We start from the raw sequence: 19,725 nt of genomic DNA on the forward strand, positions 1-19,725 counted from the left end.
AACTGTATAGCCTACTCAACAGTGCAGCCGAATCGCTCTGACAAACGGTGTAGGATAAGCAGGAAATAGGGTGGAGAGAATGTAAAATATTCGCAACATAAGAAAGTTACTTTCTTCTGTTCACATGCGCACCGAAGTGTAAGTGTACGGAGAACAGGTATCGCGACATTACAAATAATTTTTGTGCATATAGTTGTACTGATCGGTCAAACAAGACTTAGGCTATAGCTGGACATTAAAAATAATACAACAAGAATATTTATAATCCAATCCATTATAATAATATTGACAACAATCAACTGCTTGTAAATCAAATTTAAATATCATCAGCGTTTACAGAAAAGTGAGTGTTGGCTTCCTACATGGCAAGCAAATATGAAACATTATTTTTGAAAATGTAGATTTGTAAACAATTAGCACTTCAGTGAGTATTGTAATGTCGTATGCCGATTGACGTCACGTGTTGACCTACATACAGCACTGACTGTAGTAAGGTTGTATTTGAGAAAGGTGGAGTGGTCCAGGGTGCTGCTGTAAGTGGAGCAGTAGAGAAATGGCACTTTCTGGTGTTTAGACTGACAAACTTCAGTTTAAAGCCCGCTAATACGACAAACACCCTCTACTGGACACGCTGACACCTACGGAGACATTCTATATCCTATTCAACTAGCAGATAAGTGATGCTGTGCTTAACAGCCGAGGGAATTTTGTATCATAGCACAATAAGCCATGTTGTAAACCACAAGCAATTTTAATGGTTTACCATTTTACTTCTGAGAAAATACCACCTTAAAGTTAGGTCTGCTGAAATACCAATGATGTACTATTTGCTCCTACATGGTCTTTTTAGTGCTGAGCCACTTATGATCAGTACAACACAAGAATCTAAAATCAGTCATGACTGTATAGTTTTTAATGTTACCCTGATTTTACTATCTGTTTCGATAAGCTGATAAACAAGCACCTAACATTTTCTTTTGAGAGACTATTTTTACTTTCACCCTGGTCTCCTTTGCTGTTTTTTAATCAGGATTTATCCATTTTCAGTATAGTGTTAATTTCAAAATGTAGAATCAAATAGTGATTCATCTGTTATGAAGTTATGAAATTATGAAGTTATGAAATAAAGGGCTCTTTTAGAATTCTTTGATTGGCAGTGTTATCCTCCCATACTAAGAAGTCAGCGTGTAGACTGTTAAACTACTGTGTCTGTGATAAACCATTCCGGAATTATCTCTGTCTCTTGTGTTTTTGCACCATTTTAAGTCAGCTGTAGTAATGTGGATTGTCCATGTACCTTCTAATTACCTATTTTTCTGGAGGGTTTTAGAAAATTGCATCCCAATAAAGATTCACTTGTGCTAATCATTAACTTATTGTTAAGACTGTATTAGAGCTTACACTGGCACCTTGAGAATAAAGGCTGAATTACACGTTAATGACATGAAGGATAAGGACTTTTTAAAGGCTGAATCTCCTTCAGACAAGTAGGAATGAACCTCAAAGTAGTATTTCCAAAGTCCAGAAGAGGGAGCCAAAGTTTAAATGTAAGGCCATCAAACGAATACTTTTGAATAAACAACAGCAACAACAACAGGAAGAAGAAGAAGAACAAAGAAGAAGAAGATGAAGAAGAAGAAGAAGAAGAAGAAGGAGGAGGAGGGGGAGGAGGAGGAGGAGGAGGAGGAGAAGAAAAAGAGGAAGAAGAAGAAGAAGAAGAAGAAGAAGGAGGAGGAGGAGGGGGAGGAGGAGAGGAAGAAGAGGAAGAAGAAGAAGAAGAAGAAGAAGAAGAAGAAGAAGAATGGGGAGCAGCAGGGTCTATAGAGGGTGCTGATGGGCATATGTGCATGTATGAGTAGATGAGGAGGTTGAACTGACTTCACATTGTAATCAGTATGTTTGACTAAACAGAGTGACTGAACAGTTTGAGTTTTAAAATAACCTGCTATTACTTAGAAAGACTTGTCATGATTCATAATTGTTTTGTATATAGTTATGATTAATGTTTTAAATAAACTCTTGTGTTTCTGTGTATTTCATATTCTGTGCATTGCAATAATGTGAAAAATGTAAACATCTGAACATAGCACATTTTATTTGATAAATTTTGATAATTTTCAAATGCATCCTCACAACCTCCTGTTTAATCAGGCAAGCTAATACAGACCACCCTCATGGCGTATTATCAGGAGGAAAACGCACACACTCACACAGACACACATACAGACCTTGTACGCTAGACTCTGGAAACCCTCCACTGATTTCCGTTACAACAGGTGTAAAAAAACAACAAACTAACCTTAACCTGGACTCTAACGCTAATCAAAAAAAAAAAAACTTTCACATTTTTAGTTTTACCAATAACAATAACTTTTCTTGAAAAAGCAGTTCTGCAGTATTTTTTACAAATTGGGACTATGATTTTGCAAGGCATCCCCAGTAGAATCATGGTCTTTCAGTGAAATGTCCTCATAAGTTGTCAAAAAAAAGTACATATGCACACATACACACACGCCATGTGCGCATGCAAAAACACAATTCCTGCACTCAGTTGACAGGCACAAAGTACAAACAAAACACTGGTGTGTTTTGGTTTTGGTGCTCTGTTTGATAAACTATAAAGCAGTTAATATTGCTAACACCTTCTACTGGGCATGCTGACATTTCTGAGGAAACTCCATGTCCTGTCCAACTGGACAGATAAGTGATGCCATAAATCAGACCAGAGGACGTTTACTGTGATGGCACAATAAGCCACGCTGTAAATCACAAGCAGTTCTTATGGTTTATGATTATTAACTAAGTTATAAGGGAAATACCATCTTACCTCTGTGAAAATACAGCGTTAAAGTTACATCAGCTGAAAAATCAATAATGTGCTTTGTGTTCTTACATGATCTTTCTTGTGTTGAACTATTTATGATCAGTACAACAAGAGAATCTGAAATCAGTCGTGCCTGGATCATTTTTAAAGTGACCCATATCTTATCTGCTCGGATGAGCCGATAAACCAGCATGTATCATTCTTATGAGGCTATTTTTAACTTGCACCCTGATGTCCCTTGTCTATCTTGTTTGTCCTGGCGCCTTGAGAATAAAGCCTGAGTTACAGATCAATAATATGAAAGGCATGGACCTTCTAAAGTAGGGCTTGTCAACTACAAACTCAGATAGGCCAGACTTCAAAACAAAATATTATTCCTTGGCCAGAAGGTTTTGACAACCTATTTACATTATTGTAATTTCTGCTTTTTTTTTTTTTTTTTAAAGTTTCAAACATGGCACAAAACTGCTCATGTGGCACACAATGCAGAAAAACAAGTTAGACAGTGGAATGGCACATGAGTGAAGACACACTTGTTCCTGGTTAAAGGAAAATAAAATTGCTGTACATACTACACATACAGGATTTTTGGGACTGTCACGCTGGTGGAGTGGTGCAGGACCCAAGTGCAAGGACACAATGATGAAGGTGACAAAACGGATGACTTTACTTAAAATGAAGATCAAAATACAAGTACAAACTGAAACAAACCCGATAACAAAACGGTGCAGTGTAACAGTGTGCTAAATACACAAACAACGACAGACAAAAGACAAGGCAAACACTACGGCTTAAATAGAAGGAGAACTAAACAGGGCAAAACAGGATTGGTTGAAATTAACGAGGTTAATAATGAGACAAACAGGAACAGGTGAGGGGCGGAGACAGACACAGAACAAGAGCACAAAGACATATCAAACTAAAAGTCCAAAATGAGGTGCAGGCTGTGACAGGTACTTAGATAATACAGAAGAGTGGGGGGTGACTTTGTCTTACATTCAAGCTTCTAGTTAGAAATCAAATGAACCATGAAGTAATCCCAAATTCCAAATGCCACAAGCCCTTTCCCCCCTATCCTAGTCAACATAACTTCATATGATGCTGTTTCACTCATTAGCGCTTTCCCGTCATGACTACCTTCATGTCTCTAGTCATTTTTTCCCTTGTGTTTCCCGTGCTCCCCCTGTTTTCTGTGTGTGTGTGTTGCGTGTGGGCGTGGCGCCCTGTCTCATCAGTCCGGCACACCTGCAACTCATCGACGCTGCTGCATTTGTACACCGGCTTTTCATCTGCTCTCTGCCAGTTCGTTGTCTCAGTCAGCACTGGTAGCGCACTTCATGCCAAAATGGTTCGACCATAGAGCATTCCAATATGAGATGCAGAAAAGTGCTCATCTCTTTTTTACATTTTCAGCACATACTGATACTTGTTAATCTTATTTTGAAAAGCCTACATGGTGTCCACTAATATCAGTGCAGAATTTTATATTGAATAAATTACCCTCTAGTTTCCCTAATATATTTACCATTATTGGCCATCTGTTTGCAATTATCCTTCTCAATTTCATAGTCAAGGTCTCTCTGGCATATCATCCTAAAATTGTCACATGTACTACTAATTAACTAAATTGATTTATTATAGAATGTTCACACTTTATGGTTGAATGGGTTTTCAAGATATTTAACAATTGGATTATCTACCTCATCTGACTGAGACTTACTAATGATGCAATGTCTAATTTGTAAATACCTCCAGAAATCTCCCTTCCCTTGCAATTTGTACTTTTGGACTAATTCAGAGAATGAAATAAATGTACCATCTTTATAAAGATCACTGATTGTATGTATTCCATTGTCTAGCCACCGTTTCCAATACACTTTCTGCTTCTCTATTTGTACATCTGGATTGAACCAAAGTGAGGCATACCACTGTTTGTAATGTAAGATCTTGTGCAGTTTATGAACTTTTGCCCAGACCTCACTAGAGTGCTTAATAATCGCATTGATTTCTTTTTTTGTGTCACTCAAATGTTGGGATATCACATTGATAGGATGAATGAAACTTGTCTCTTTAGTGACCCAATCCAAACCAGATGTAATTTCCAACCAGTAGTTCGCTATCTTAGTCATTTCAAGCGACAAGCTATATAATCTCACGTCCGGTAGGCCAAGCCCTCCTTTATCTTTGGGCGTGTACATCTTACTTAGCTTGAATCTGGGCTTCCTCCCTGCCCAAAGGAAGTCTCTGATGAGATGCTCATATTGTTTAAATATGTGGTCAGGTGTGCTGAGTGGCAGCATCATGGATATGTAGTTAAACTGAGGGGCTATTATCATTTTAATAACATTTACTTTGCTCCATAAGGACAGGTTTAGCTTCCGCCATTCCCCCAGGTTTGTTTTAATGTTTTGAAGGAATGGTTCAAATTTCAGTGCTAATATCTCATCTAGGTCTGGACTAAGCTTGATACCTTAGTATATACTTAGTATATGTGCTATTACTTGTGGGTAACAATGTTTTGATATTTACATTGCTTCAGTCTTGTTCCAATTGATTTGATAACCTAATAACCTTGAGTAGTTATGAATGGTGTTCGTTAATCACGGTGAGGAATTTTTGGGATCGCTAGTCAATAGAAGAATATCATAATAGAAGAACAGAAGAACATCATAATGCTTTATGCAGACTCCCACCACCATCCACTCCTTTAATGGCAGGGTTTGCTCTTATGGCTACCGCCAGAGGCTCCAAGGCAATTGTAAATAAAAGTAGCGAAGAGGGGGTGCTCCTGTTATGTTCCTCTGGAAAGATTAAAGAATGGGGAAATGAGACCATTTGTCATGACTGCAGCTTCGGGATTGTTGTACATTAAGAGACTGGGTTGGGCAGTTTTATCCATTTACTAAAACTGGGACCAAAATCAAAACTTGACAGGGCCGCATGTAAAAAAAACCCATTCGACCTTGTCAAAGGCCATTTCAGCATCCAGTGAGATGGCAGCCATTGGCACTGTGCTGGAAGAATTTAACCACATCAAGTGTAGAGGCCTTTGTAAGTTATCAGTAGAGGATCTACCCTTTATAATGCCTACTTTATCAGTATGTACAATGCATGGCAAAACTGTTTCAAGCCTTAGAACCAATACTTTAGCCAGTATTTTACTGTCGACATTAATGAGGCTGATTGGTCAGAAATAGGGTCTGTATCGTCTCTACCTTTCTTAGAAATTAGTGAAATAAGTGCTTCATTACGTGTTGGTGGGAGTGAACCAGGTTGAAAAGCCTCCTGAAATACATTTGATAGTATTGGAATAAGTACATCTATATAATTTTTGTAGTACTCGACAGGGAATCCGGTTCCAGGTGATTTCCTTGCTTTCATAGCCAAGATGGCATGTTTCACCTCCCCCTGTGTCACTGATTCTTCAAGAAAAGCTGCTTGTTCAGAAGATAAATTTGGAAGATGTATATTAGTAAAAAATTGCTGCTATGACAATTTAAGTGCCAGATGATCTATACAGATTCTCATAGAATTCTTTAAAAATTTGATGAATTCCCTTTGAGGATGTCACAAGAGAGCGCCCTGTTCTTATCGCTGGAATTATGCAGGCAGAGCTTTGTTCTTTTTTGAGCTGTCTGGCTAAAAGCCTGCCAGGTTTTGCCCCCAACTCATAAAACGTTGTTTTAAATCCAACCAGAGCATATTCTGACTTTTAATGTTAATTTTGTGAATTTCAAAATTTACATTTGCAAATATTTTTGAATAGGCTTTCAGAATAATGTTTCCATTTCACTTAATTCTGCTTCGAATTTCTTAATTTTATCAATACTTTCTTCTCCTAGAAGTATGTGCGATAATTTTGCCTCTGATGTAAGCTTTAGATGCCTCCCAAACTGTCACCATGCTGTCTGTGCTGCCCACACTGATCTCAAAAAAATTACAACAGATCTTCTGCAAGACCTTTAGCAAATGCCTCATCCTGCAGCAGAGCTGTATTCATTGTCCATCTGCCTCATCTAAGTTTGTCTGCATTTATATTTATACAAGGTTCAACAGAGGCATGATCTGACAGAGAGATAGTATTAATGTTGCTAGTAATGACAGTATTAGCTAGGCTCTGGGAGATCAAAATAATGTCAGTTCTTGAGTGAGACTTGTGGCAATGGGAGTAAAATGTATATTCTCTTTTCCTAGGATTAACTAATCGCCACGCATGAATCGAACCATTGTCCTCTATTAGCGTATGAATGGCGGCTCTATCCTTTGGTATTGAGGACCCTGAATATCTGCTTTTATCAAGGAACCCATCTAAAACCTGATTAAAATCTCCTGCCAAAATGATTTGCCCTTGTGTATTTCCCAATATACTGTTAACCTCATGAAAAAAGGACAGATCTTCTTTGTTGGGGGCATTTATATTACACAATGTTACTTACATACCATTTATGATGGCTTCAGCACAAATAATTCTGTCACTAGTGTCCTTAACTTCCTTAAGTACTGAAAAGCTCGACCTTTTATGCACCACAATTAGAACTCCCATTCTGTTTGCTAGAAAAGGAGCTATGACAAATCTGCCCAACCCAGTCTCTTTAAAATATTTTCACCTCATCATCCTTTAGATGTACCTCCTGAATAATTGCTATGTCAGCTTGTTTGTGGTTCAGATATGAGTACCTTTTTCCTTTTCACAGGATTCCCACAACCAATAATATTCCAGGACACTAATTTAACATAAGCATTGTTTGCCATTTACACATAATGCCTACATAACTGGACTGATCAGTCTCTGTAGTGATGTGTCCTTGCTACACTCCCCGTCCAGTAAAACAGGTGGCAGTATGTAGAGCATCAGTGATATCTTGTTGCAAGAAGAAGTCATCCAAACAGCGTGTTCAAAGATTTTGCATGGTGTAGTTGACGATGGATGAAGAGAGGAATGGGAGGGTACCAGCCAAAAAGGCTAAATGTTTATGAAGGTACCTCATTAAATGGGAGGAGGCTTATCCAAATTTAACTAAGAGCCATGTAGGTCAAAACCATGCCTTTTGTAAACTATGTCGCATCGACTTCAGCATAGGTCATGGTGGTAAAAGCAATGTGACCCAACATGACAAATAAGGCAAGCATAAGTGCACCCAAGAGCCACAGAAACATGCTTTGAGTCTGACGTCACTCATAAGCCAAAATGTTTCTGAGGCAGATCAGGTCAGCAAAGCTGAGGTGAAAATGGCTATGCTTTGTGCTTTGTGCAAACTCTGCAACTTATGCCTACAACAGGGCCCTTGTCACTCCTCACCAAGAGGAGTGTCAAAGTAGCCTCTCTCTCCCCTGTCCATTCTCTCACTCATCCTTTCTCTCCCACCCAGTGGTATTAAACTTCGAAGCACTGAATTTGTATGCCCTTTTGTGTTTTCATTTATATACTGCAGGGGTTGTTCACAGCATTTCACCTTCAACCAGGTATCTGACTCACCACCTAACTGTAATCACTTAGTTAATGGAGGAACTAGTTAATCCAATCCTTGTTGATATTTTAAAGCAAGTGGTTGCCTGGTGGTGATTTCAAGGTTCACAATGCGCACCCTTGTCGAAATGTAAGGGGTAAGTCTGGTGGGAAGGCCTGAGGCAGGATGCCGGAAAATCTCCCTCATTTTCAAAGCCCAATGAGACAGACATCCTGAGTAGGTTATTGTTTTGGGCTAGTAGAGGAGTCCATTGTAGTAGTCCCTCCTGATGTCACGTTTGTATTTTTGAAATATTTCAAGGTTGTAGGCACGCTACCGCTAAGACTAATCGCCTCAATCAGTTGAAAGGTTAGTAACAGGATTAGATACATAAAAGTTAGGAAAAAGTGTGGAGAAAATAACAAAAATATGAGCACTTAGTCTGTGGGGCTTAGGACAATTACTAATGAGGGGCCATCTTGCTCGGCGATCCCACATGACTCCACATATTTACATTATTCATTTAATCAACATTGTGTGGCTGGCTGTGCTGTAGAGTAGAGTGATATATCATAAATGTACCGTGTAGCCTACTTTGTATATCAGCACTCACTCAATGCCTCTTATCCAATCAAATTACTTGCTAACTGCTGACAGCTTACTACAGTATAATTTGAATTTGACTGGGATCACCTCTGGGCCACTGGATATTGCTTACGGGTCAAATATTGGCCTGCAGGCCACTAACTGAATTGGCCTGATCCAGGCCCGGCGCCAGGATGAAGTGACTAATGGGGCAGTTAAAAATGCCGAGAGGGATCTTTCTAGATAGTAATAGATAGTAAAACAGTAGGTTATCATCGTACTATGCCTATTTCTGCATTTGTCTCATCCTACAGGTGGCAGTATAGTGGCATTTTGACATGCGAACAATTCCCTAAATTTAAGTCACCACCTAAAATTGGTCTGGTGGTAGGTTTAATGAAATTCATCGATTTAACCATGCAATAGCTTCTGAAAGGCTAAATAACAACACAAGACTACTGTCTCAGAATCAAATAATACATTTATTTCACAGCAGTGATGTAACCAGTATTTAACCTGAGTGTCCTCGCACAATTTTGGGGGGGGGGATAACAACTCCCTCTTGCCCCATGTGGCCTGATCTCAAGGCTGGATGCCCTTCAGATGAGTAACGAATGAACCTCAAACCAGCATTTCCAAAGTCCACAAGAGGGAGGCAAAGTTGAAATGCTATCAAACAGAATACCTCTGAATAAACAAATGAGAAGAGAAGAAGAAGAAGAAGAAGAAGAAGAAGAAGAAGAAGAAGAAGAAGAATGGGGAGCAGCAGGGTCTATAGAGGGTGCTGATGGGCATATGTACATGTATGAGTAGATGAGGAGGTTGAACTGACTTCACATTGTAATCAGTATGTTTGACTAAACAGAGTGACTGAACAGTTGAGTTTTGAAATAACCTGCTATTACTTAGAAAGACTTGTCATGATTCATGATTGTTTTGTATATAGTTATGATTAATGTTTTAAATAAACTCTTGTGTTTCTGTGTATTTCATTTTCTGTGTATTGCAATGATGATAAATACATAGACATCTTAAAATAGCACACTTCATTTGATCCAAAATTCTCAAAGGCATCTTTACAACCTCATGTCTAATCACACAAGCTAACACAGACCACCCTCATGCCATATTATGTGACGGTAAACCAACGAACTCACAGACACAACCACACACGTCAACACACACACACCCAAACGCACAAAAAAATTTGTTTTCATATCTAAGTAGAGAACTCCCACTGACTCCCACTTTCCTGTAACTAAAGAATACTAACCTATCCCTAACCCTAACTGGCACTTTTAGGTTTACCAATAGCAACAATATACTTTAGAAAAACTTTGTTAACTAAGTGGGGAACACCATTTTGCGCCCCACACTGACTTTGTTCCCCACACTGTGAGTGTGCAGTCAGGTCACAAGCCTCAGTAAGCTAGCTTTACCTACAACACACAAACACACACACACACACAATTTCTGCACTTACTTGGCTGAACACATACACATAAGTACAAACAACACACTGTTACGTTTTGGGCATCTGACCTAGTTGGACACTCTTTGTAAAGAGCTCTCAGTGAAACAGAGAAAGATGAATAGAAGTTTCACCATGGAGGCAAGTCTCAGATTTAGGCTCTCAACAGCCCTTCTCAACTCAGTGAAGGATGGCACCACTCAAATACTGATTGAGGAAAATCATTTATTGAAGTCATCAGTATTACTCAGTCAAAAGTAAGGTTCAGATTATAGCCCATTTGGGTTTTGGGGTTGTTTTTTTTGTTTGTTTTTTTAGAGAAATGGTTGGCTTGGACTTTGAAACTTATTTGTACAGAATAGGGAGCAGTCTTCTTATCATCCAATTTTTTTCACACACTGTATCAAAGAGTTTTTATGCTGGACATTCTGTTCAGGAGAAACAGTAACATCATACTGAGTGCAGGTCCTGTACACACACACACACACACACACACACACACACACACAAATCTGAGACACATATTGCTGTGGAGTAGCCACCTTTGGCAGTGTCCACTCTGAGGACCTCTGATGTCATTCTCCTCTGCTTCCTCCAGCTACACAATCCTAATACACCTCCCACATCCCTACTCTGCTTATAAATGCAAAAGAGAGGGATGCAGGTCCCACTCAGACAGAGAAAGAAGCAGAGGGAGAAAGAGAAAGAAAGAGAGAGAGAGAGAGAGAGAGAGAGAGAGAGAGAGAGAGAGAGAGAGAGACAGAGACAGAGAGAGAGAGAGAGAGAGAGAGAGAGAGAGAGAAGACAAGATACACTGAAGATTGCAAACATCAGAACTGTCTGGTAAGTTTCATGAGACTATTCATGATTTTTTTCCTTAAATCTAGATTTTGAAATGGTGCATACTACTCTAACCAATGGAGAGGTTATTACTAAATAATCACAGTCTGTCAAGGTTACGATTGCTTGTATGGGAAATTCTTAAACAAGAAACACAAATACAACAATGCTATATCAAAATAAAAACTCACTAGCAGAGAATTTACCAGGCACACAGCCATTTGTGGGAGTAATGGTTTTAACTCTGTGTTGTGTCTAAAACACAAAGGACTTTTGGAAACAGCTCTGAAAAGGAGGTGGTTAGAGTACCTTGTGTCATCCCACTGTTTAGGCAATATGAAATTATAAAGGTTTATTAATGTTAATACATTTTGCGCTATGAAAGTATAAAGGTTTAAAACATGTTAATATATGTTAATACAAGTTGTTTGCTAAACAGAAAAATTAACATGGCAAGTATGTGTGTGGGGGGTGTCAGTAAAGCTTTTCTTGTTGGGTGCCTGATTAGATGGATGTTTGAGCAGTAGCACTTGGCTTCTTCCTCTTTTCGCACTTTCACTGTCCTTGACCATTACAGAGAAACACACACACAAAGAGAGAGAGAGAGAGAGAGAGAGAGAGAGAGAGAGAATTGGTTTAGCAATGTCACATATTCCGCATTGGGGCATATGTCTGTTGCTACATGTATAACATCCATTGTTGTTGCCTTGTGGTTTTGAAATTAAGAGATTAGATTGTTTCATTGTTTCTACATCACAGAGAGTTTACAGAGCTTTCTGACACATAGGATCAAGTGAACTGGAGATGGCGAGTTAGTTTTCATTTTTGACGGGGAGTTAGGAATCTACAGATAAAAAATACCAGACTGAGAAATGACATTTGGCTAAGGAATAAGACTGAGGTTATGTTTCCCAGTAGGTTGCATGATGAGTACTCATCCTTTGGAGAAACAGTACTGCATCTCACGACCAATATACTCCAACCATAACTTTGAGGAGGACAATGAGAGACAAGTCCGAGAGACCAAGAGCCTGAGACAAAGGCTCAGCACGAATTTTGAGTGAGTCACACAGTATTCTCATAAACCTCTGAAACACACTCTAAAAAGTTCATTGAAATAGGTCAGCTAGTCAAATATCATTATGCAAGAACTGTGGGTAAATACACTCACACACGCACACAGACACACACACACAAACACAAACACACACACACACACACATACACACACACACACACATTTGTAAATAATGCATAAGCACATCATTGCAGATGCTCAGGTAGGAGGGCCTTACAGGTGGTTAAAGGTCTCTTCCCTATCCTGGAATGGCTCCCAAAATACCCGGTCAAGCTGTGGTTGCCTAGTGACATCATCTCTGGAGTCAGCACTGGACTGGTGTGCAGCTTACAAGGTGGGCACTACTTCACCCTGGAAGATCTTATTGGTTTGCAACTTATTTCTTGACTACATCTTTGGTTTTGTCCTGTAGGTCTGGCGTTTGCGCTGCTGGTATCTGTTGCTCCAGTATATGGACTGTACTCTGCTTTCTTCCCCATTCTCACCTACTTTTTGCTTGGCACCTCCAGGCACATCTCTGTAGGTAAGGGCACATCTTTTGGTCCTTCATCAGTCACAACGTGGCTCAGCACCATCCTGGCATTTGCAGGGCTGTGGATTTGAGTTGTGGGCATATCGGTACAAAAGTAATGTGATCACGGTTTTTCTCGATTGCTTAAACACATTTGTCCACTCTGACATCACATTTTCAAAACAATAAACACACAGGCTGAAACAGAAGCTGACTGGACAAAATGACTGATTTTGTTTGAAAAATGCTCTAACACTCAAAAAACATTAAAAAGATGCAACAAACACTGTTTATTGGGTGTGAGAACTGGAATAATCAGGACAGACAGGGAACCTGACTGCTCCCCTTCTCTAGGTCCATTTCCTGTAACCTGTCTGATGGTGGGCTCAGTGGTCCTGACACTTGCTCCAGATGAAAATTTTCTACGTCCTGTAAATGGCAGCACTACTGGGAATGGATCATCTCACGATGGTTTCATAGTGGATGTGAAAGCCAGGGAGGAATACAGGATTATGGTGTGCTCTACTATGACTGTTCTGATTGGAGTGTTTCAGGTAAGGTTCAAGCCCTGGCCAAAACAAACAAACAAACAAACAAATTTACAACTACGCCAGAAATTCAGAAGTTTAAGACTAGTTTCCTTGTTGCACCCTAGTTTGTCACTACAGCAATCAAATTTCTACCATATCAATTTATTATTGCAGTGTAATATATAAGGATGTGATTTTTCAACTGCCTGTTCCTCAGCTGGCCATGGGTGCGTTGCGTGTGGGCTTTCTGGTGCGGTACCTGTCAGATCCACTGGTGGGAGGATTCACCACAGCAGCAGCATTCCACGTGTTTGTCTCTCAGATCAAGATCGTCCTCTCTGTGCCAACCAACAACTACAATGGGCTTTTTTCTCTTCTTTATGTGAGCAAAATATCACACAAACACCAAGGTCATATCTTAACTGTTTAACATGCTCATCGACATCCTTATGCAACTTAACATTTTCACACATGCTCTCAAAAAGTACCCATCATACTGATAAAACAACACTTTTTCTGTGTATTCGTTTCCCTCTGAAGACATTCTTTGATGAACAATATTTCACATTAGTGATGAAACATCTGGAATAAATGACTGCAAAACAGAGTGCTCTTGAGATCTCCTTAACATGTAAATAAAATGTGATCACTATCAGTGATAATTTCAGATATTTAGAATGGAATTGTTAGGTCATTGATGAATTAACCATAAACTTAATCTGTGTTGTTTCTCTGTAGACGCTAAGAGATATATTTCAAAACATTAGACAAACCAATGTGGCTGACCTAGTTGCTGGTTTGCTGACCATTCTCATAGTGATGGTTGTGAAGGAAATTAATGCAAAATACCAGCACAAGATTCCTATTCCAATACCCATCGAAGTAATTGTGGTAAGGAGAACTATTGATTCTTGATTATATTATCATTCAAGCAACCCTCTTTGTGAGATTTTACTGAAAAGGACTGTTTCAAAGGTCAGAAGCTCTCACTCTTTCGCTCTCTTCTAGACAGTGATTGCTACAGGGATCTCCTATGGTGCAAACCTGGATTCCCGCTATGGCGCCAGTATTGTCCGCAACATCCCGAGGGGGTGAGAGCACTTCCTGTGACAACCATCAGAACAATAACATGAACAAACGGTTTAAAAAACTGGTCCAATAATAACAGAAACAGATACATCCAGTGCAAAGCTACAACTGAAATAAATATATTATTTCCTGAAAAGGGAAAATTAGCTTGAGAAATGAGCTATCAAAGCAAGGACTGAAAATGTAAGAACAGGATTCAAAACCTTTTTATGTGTGTACATTGCTCATATATGACTGGTGCGTGTGTGTGTGTGTGTGTGCGTTCAACAGGTTCACTCCAGTTCGACCACCAAACACAGAACTCTATGGAACCATCGTGAGCTCTAGTTTTTCCACAGCAGTGGTGGGCTATGCAGTGGCAGTTTCAGTAGCTAAAGTCTATGCAGCGAAATATGACTATGTCATAGATGGCAATCAGGTATGTGTATGCTTACAAGTATATGCATTCACATATTCATGTGTGCATGTGTAGGAGTAGATAAAAAAAAAACAGGTAATGTAAAACACGGGAAAAAAGCATGCAATATACCGAGAAAGTTGACTCCATCATGATATGTTTGCATGTTTAATTAAGAGTGAAGCTGTATGTGTGTGAATGCGTGAATATATGCATGTTTATGCCTGTGTTAGACAGAGAAAAAAGTGAGAGACATGGAGAGTTAGTGTTGAGTGTAGAGGGGAAAAATATTTCCTGATTTGTTCTGGTAGGAACCCCCCCAAGGAAGGAGATATTTCTGTAAAAGAAGGGAACAAGTTTACTGACCTTGTAAGCAGGAAGGTAACCTCATCTAGGTCTCATTTTTAGCAAGAGAAGGATATTTGTGGTTGGCCATGCTTTACTGCTGTCTGTTCCAAACTGCCAGACTGAGTGATGCTGATGTATAAATCTGAATAATACAGCACACTGTCACTGTTTAAGTCAGTCCAAACTGATTAGCAAGACACTGGTTAATGTTAATGAAGCCCTGCAGACTGCAGTGATGTGTAATTATGCTGTATTCACACACTATTTTTTAATGAGGTCTGATATCGTGAGTCTTTTTTCCGTTTTCAAACAGGAGCTCATAGCATTTGGTATCAGCAATATATTCTGTGGCTGTTTCTCCAGCTTTATTGCCAGCACAGCACTGTCTCGCACTGCAGTGCAGGAAAGCACAGGAGGAAAGACTCAGGTATACATACAAACAAACAAATAAGCACACACATACCACACACACACACACATACACACACACACACCTGCGCACACGCACGCACACACACACACACACACACACACAGTCATGTACTTGTTTGAGATATTGACTAGTAAAATGTGAAATACTTGTTTGTGCTGTTACAGGTGGCTGGAATAATCTCAGCCTTCATAGTGATGATAGTGATCTTGGCTGTTGGGCACCTGTTACAGCCACTACAGAAGGTATGTGAGGGGGCAGAGTAAAGAAAAACTTAACATTGTACACCATGAAACAGCGACATAACTCTGGACATTTGGCATTTGGCTATGAATGCTCTCTTAACAGGAAAAAGACTGCAATGTGACAGTGTAAGAGCATAATACTGAGCCTTTCTCTTTCTGTCCTGTAGTCTGTGCTGGCTGCCATCGTCATTGCTAACCTGAAAGGAATGTTTATGCAGGTGACTGATGTACCAGTGCTCTGGAGACAGAACAGAGTCGACTGTGTAAGTGCCTCAAAAAGATGGTCTGATAACAGTTGGAATATAAGAATGGGCAAAGTGGTATAAAACAATAAATCAAACACATATAATATTTTCATATTACATTGCATCAAACGTGCATTCGTAAACTTACATGCCCGTAATGATGGGCCAAAAGCAAAACACATGGCAATGCATATGAGCCATGGCTGATAAATGTTTGGTGTATATAAGAGAAGAGTGTTGATTTATGTTATATTGTTCAACAGTATGTCTGGGTGGCCACCTGTGTGCTGTCCATCATTCTAGGACTTGATGTCGGTTTACTGGCTGGTCTGGTGTTTGAGATGGGTACTGTGGTGGTCAGGACGCAGTTGTGAGTAATACTGAAGATGGACCTCGGCACATAATGTAATAATTAGCTGATGTAAAATGGCATGAAATGCACCAAGGACAGTTTGGAAACCATTGCCAACATTATTCCATACAATAAAAGACAATAAAATTATTTAAAGTCATTAGCATATTGATTGACCTTTTTAAGTAAGATAGCATGAGATTACAAGATATGTAGTTTAGTCATATCTGTTTATGATGTCTTAGATAAACCTGAACTACAACAGGGCTTTGTCTGGGGTCAGTTACAGTCCATTTAGCATCATTACAACGGTTATTACAATCATGGCAAGGTCAATTAGAGAAAGGTTAATTATTAAAATGTTATGTTTTCAGTCATTTAACAATAGCACTTTGCATGACATTGAAATGTAGCGCCAAGGCACATGTACATTTATGTAAAAAAAAAATCACATCTCATTTGTTCAGATAGGTAAAATATTAAAACAGCCAAAGGATGATCAAGAAATATTTTATTCCTCCCAAAATCTAGCCCTGCCTGTTCTACACTGGGAAACATCCCTGCCACTGACATCTACAGGAATGTAAAGGATTACAAAACTGTAAGAGAATTTTCTAACTTTTAAGCAAATTGTGTCTCCACACAATTTATTTCCCTTCCTGCATTCTACATTCTCTTTAGAAAGTAAATTTAGATGCCAGGAAGGTCTTTTAATGTGTCAAAAAATGATTGTGAAGAAATGGTGTTTCTCTCACAGGTCGAGGAAATTCCGGGAGTAAAGATTTTCAAGTGCAGCTCGCCAATATACTTTGCCAACATTGACTACTTCAAAGAAAGATTGAGAGATTCAGTGAGTTGCCTTTGCTCTTGAACCACTGACATTCCTAGAAACAGGTTCCTAGAATCTTTTATAAGCTCATAGTGACACACCTAAAGAGCAATTTCTCATGCGAATGCTGCATGATATGAGGTTTCGACAGACTAAATTGTTTTACAGCTTAAAAGCTTTTGGTCACCTTTTTAATAAATAACAGGTTGGGTTTGATTCGGTTCGAGTGTTTAAGAAGAGGAACAAAGCACTGAAGAAGATCCATAGACTGATTAAAAAAGGGAAACTGCAGGCAAAAGAGGTTTAGTATGGTTTAATATGAAAACTTCATAGCCCTTCAATCTTTTGCTATATCTTTCTATGTAATATCCTATTGAACTTCACCTTGCTTTTCCTCAGTAGTCTCTGACAGGAGTTACTGCAGAATGTCTCTTTCCTTCTGACCTCACTTACAGGAGGGGGTGGTGTCTGTGGTCTCACTAGGTGTGGATAATGAGGCCTATGAGAGTGAGCAGGACCCTGGGCAGGTCAAGAACAGTGGTCAGCCCAACTCAGAGACAGATATTCGAGTGGATTGGACTTTGGAGTTGCCGGTTAAAGTGTCAGTTCCAAAAGTTAACATCCACAGCCTGGTGTTGGACTTCTCTGCTGTCTCCTTTGTTGATGTTGTGGCTGTGAAGTCCTTAAAACTTGTGAGTTTCAGTACCCCACACAAAAACTACAAAATATTCTGTGTCTGCAGCAAGAAAAATTACATTGCTTTAGAGTGTAATCTAAAAATTGAAATAGCAAATTTCAACAGTAATTTCATAGCAAGTAAATTGCTGTTTTGCTGTTTTACTGAGTTTTACTGTGAAATACAATGCATTGTGGGAGACTGTGTAGTGACTGTCTGTTTACAGTAAAATACTAGAGCATGTATTACATTCTGGGATGTCAAATATATATAAAAACAAATGTTTTTTGGTGGAAGACTGGTAAAATTTGTATGTCACAGTGATAGTGGCTCAGAGGGTGTTTGGGTGGTGCACTGGGTTTGATGCCTGGTTGCAGTGCTCCTACACAAAGACAGTAGGTGGTGAGAAGTCAGCAGAGGCTCATCTCCCTGTTGCAGCTCCTACTGACTGGTCACCAGATCAGCGGCTGCCTGATTTAGGAAGCTTAGTGTGAACCCCTATGTGCTGTAAATTTAAAGTATTGTAACGACTAGTGTAAGTAGGATACTGTCAAAGATTAATTTGCCTTAAAAAAAAACATTGAATTTGCATACGAGACTGTTAAATATGTATTGTGATTCAATTACAGTAATTTATTGTTTATATAATTTACAGTTATGTTCTATAAAGTTCACTGTACTTTATTGCCCATTCTACTTGGAGTAAGTTACTGTAAAAACTTTTACAGTGTGTTTAAACTGGGGGTAGTATGGAACACACAATTACACATTGTTCGTAGGGTGATTAATACAACACAGGAATGTCATTCCTTTCTGGTTTTGTGTACTTAATGTTAACAAGGGTCAGTCCAATGGAAATCAATGACTAGCCAACAACATTAATCATTTCCATCCGTTCTCCACAGGTCATTAAGGAATTCTTACGCATTGGAGTCAGTGTCTATCTAGCAGGATGTGATGGTACACTTTTAAAAATACTCATGTTTTGCGTTATACTGTTTTGTGTATTTCAGAGAAAACTAATATTACTCAGGTCATTTTTGACAATATATGTGAATTATCATCTGTTCAGTGTTATAGCATAGTTTCTGCATTGTCCCAACAGTACAAATATCTATATGAATGTGAAATGCGCTTTACTTTACAGATAACATTGTCAGAAGAATGGAGGCTTTATCTTTCTTTGATGATGTTGTGACTAGAGACCTCCTCTTTCTCTCCATTCATGACGCTATCTTATTCATAAGACTGGAGGCCGCCAGCAGAAATGTACATGATACCATAGAAAGCAAGGTAGGATGAATAACACAGCAGTGTTCATCAAAGCAATTGTCCATGGAGGACACAGCCACATCTGGTTTATAGAGACCTAATTGTGGACAACCCAGAATGAACCATACAGACTTAAAGCAACTGTCCACGATTTTACAAAATTCCACATTTGTTCACTGAGCATACCAACTTATGAATAAACCTACATTTTCAAAAGAACTGCTTTAATTATAATATGGGCTTGACCATTTGTTATAGGCTCCAGTATGTATATCTAAACAACTGAAACCACATTTCTTCCCATTAATATTTCTCAGATGCAGAGCAACAAAGATCCACCACCTTTCACTGAGGAAGAGGATCTGATTGAGACATATGATAACCAACATCGAGTAAACGATTGATAATAAACAATTTTCATCAAATTCCATTGGTGGATCAATTTAACAAGCTATTCACAGATGATTTTTCCGGGTTTTCTTTTTCTTTTCAGGCTATTCATGGACTTTCCAACTAACGCTAATGCCACAACACCATCTCTGATTGGTTGAGCTCA

The 19,725-nt window shown here is 39.1% G+C and overlaps 1 protein-coding gene across 1 annotated transcript; it reads left to right on the plus strand.

Moving 5' to 3' along the window:
• The first annotated feature begins 12,090 nt into the window (after positions 1 to 12,090).
• slc26a4 (solute carrier family 26 member 4) lies at positions 12,091 to 19,686 on the plus strand. The gene is made up of 20 exons (XM_030766914.1): positions 12,091 to 12,227; positions 12,440 to 12,579; positions 12,658 to 12,768; positions 13,111 to 13,310; positions 13,504 to 13,668; positions 14,025 to 14,177; positions 14,295 to 14,377; positions 14,646 to 14,793; positions 15,434 to 15,547; positions 15,718 to 15,795; positions 15,963 to 16,058; positions 16,304 to 16,410; positions 16,924 to 16,993; positions 17,150 to 17,242; positions 17,427 to 17,522; positions 17,677 to 17,913; positions 18,803 to 18,857; positions 19,045 to 19,190; positions 19,478 to 19,561; positions 19,663 to 19,686. Exons 1-20 carry the CDS (start codon positions 12,091 to 12,093, stop codon positions 19,684 to 19,686), a joined length of 2,337 nt encoding a protein of 778 aa, XP_030622774.1.
• Positions 19,687 to 19,725: the final 39 nt, after the last annotated feature.

The sequence above is a fragment of the Chanos chanos genome, chromosome 1, assembly GCF_902362185.1.
Source record: "Chanos chanos chromosome 1, fChaCha1.1, whole genome shotgun sequence".
In the NCBI taxonomy this organism is placed as follows: domain Eukaryota; kingdom Metazoa; phylum Chordata; class Actinopteri; order Gonorynchiformes; family Chanidae; genus Chanos; species Chanos chanos.

Bases quoted from the DNA above. Each gene is read 5' to 3' on its own strand.
- slc26a4 (XM_030766914.1), top strand. From the start codon at position 12,091: ATGATGAGTACTCATCCTTTGGAGAAACAGTACTGCATCTCACGACCA. The intron at 14,378-14,645 runs GTGAGAGCACTT...TGCGTTCAACAG, and splicing joins GTCCGCAACATCCCGAGGGG to GTTCACTCCAGTTCGACCAC. The intron at 19,191-19,477 runs GTAGGATGAATA...CTTCCCATTAAT, and splicing joins ATGATACCATAGAAAGCAAG to ATTTCTCAGATGCAGAGCAA.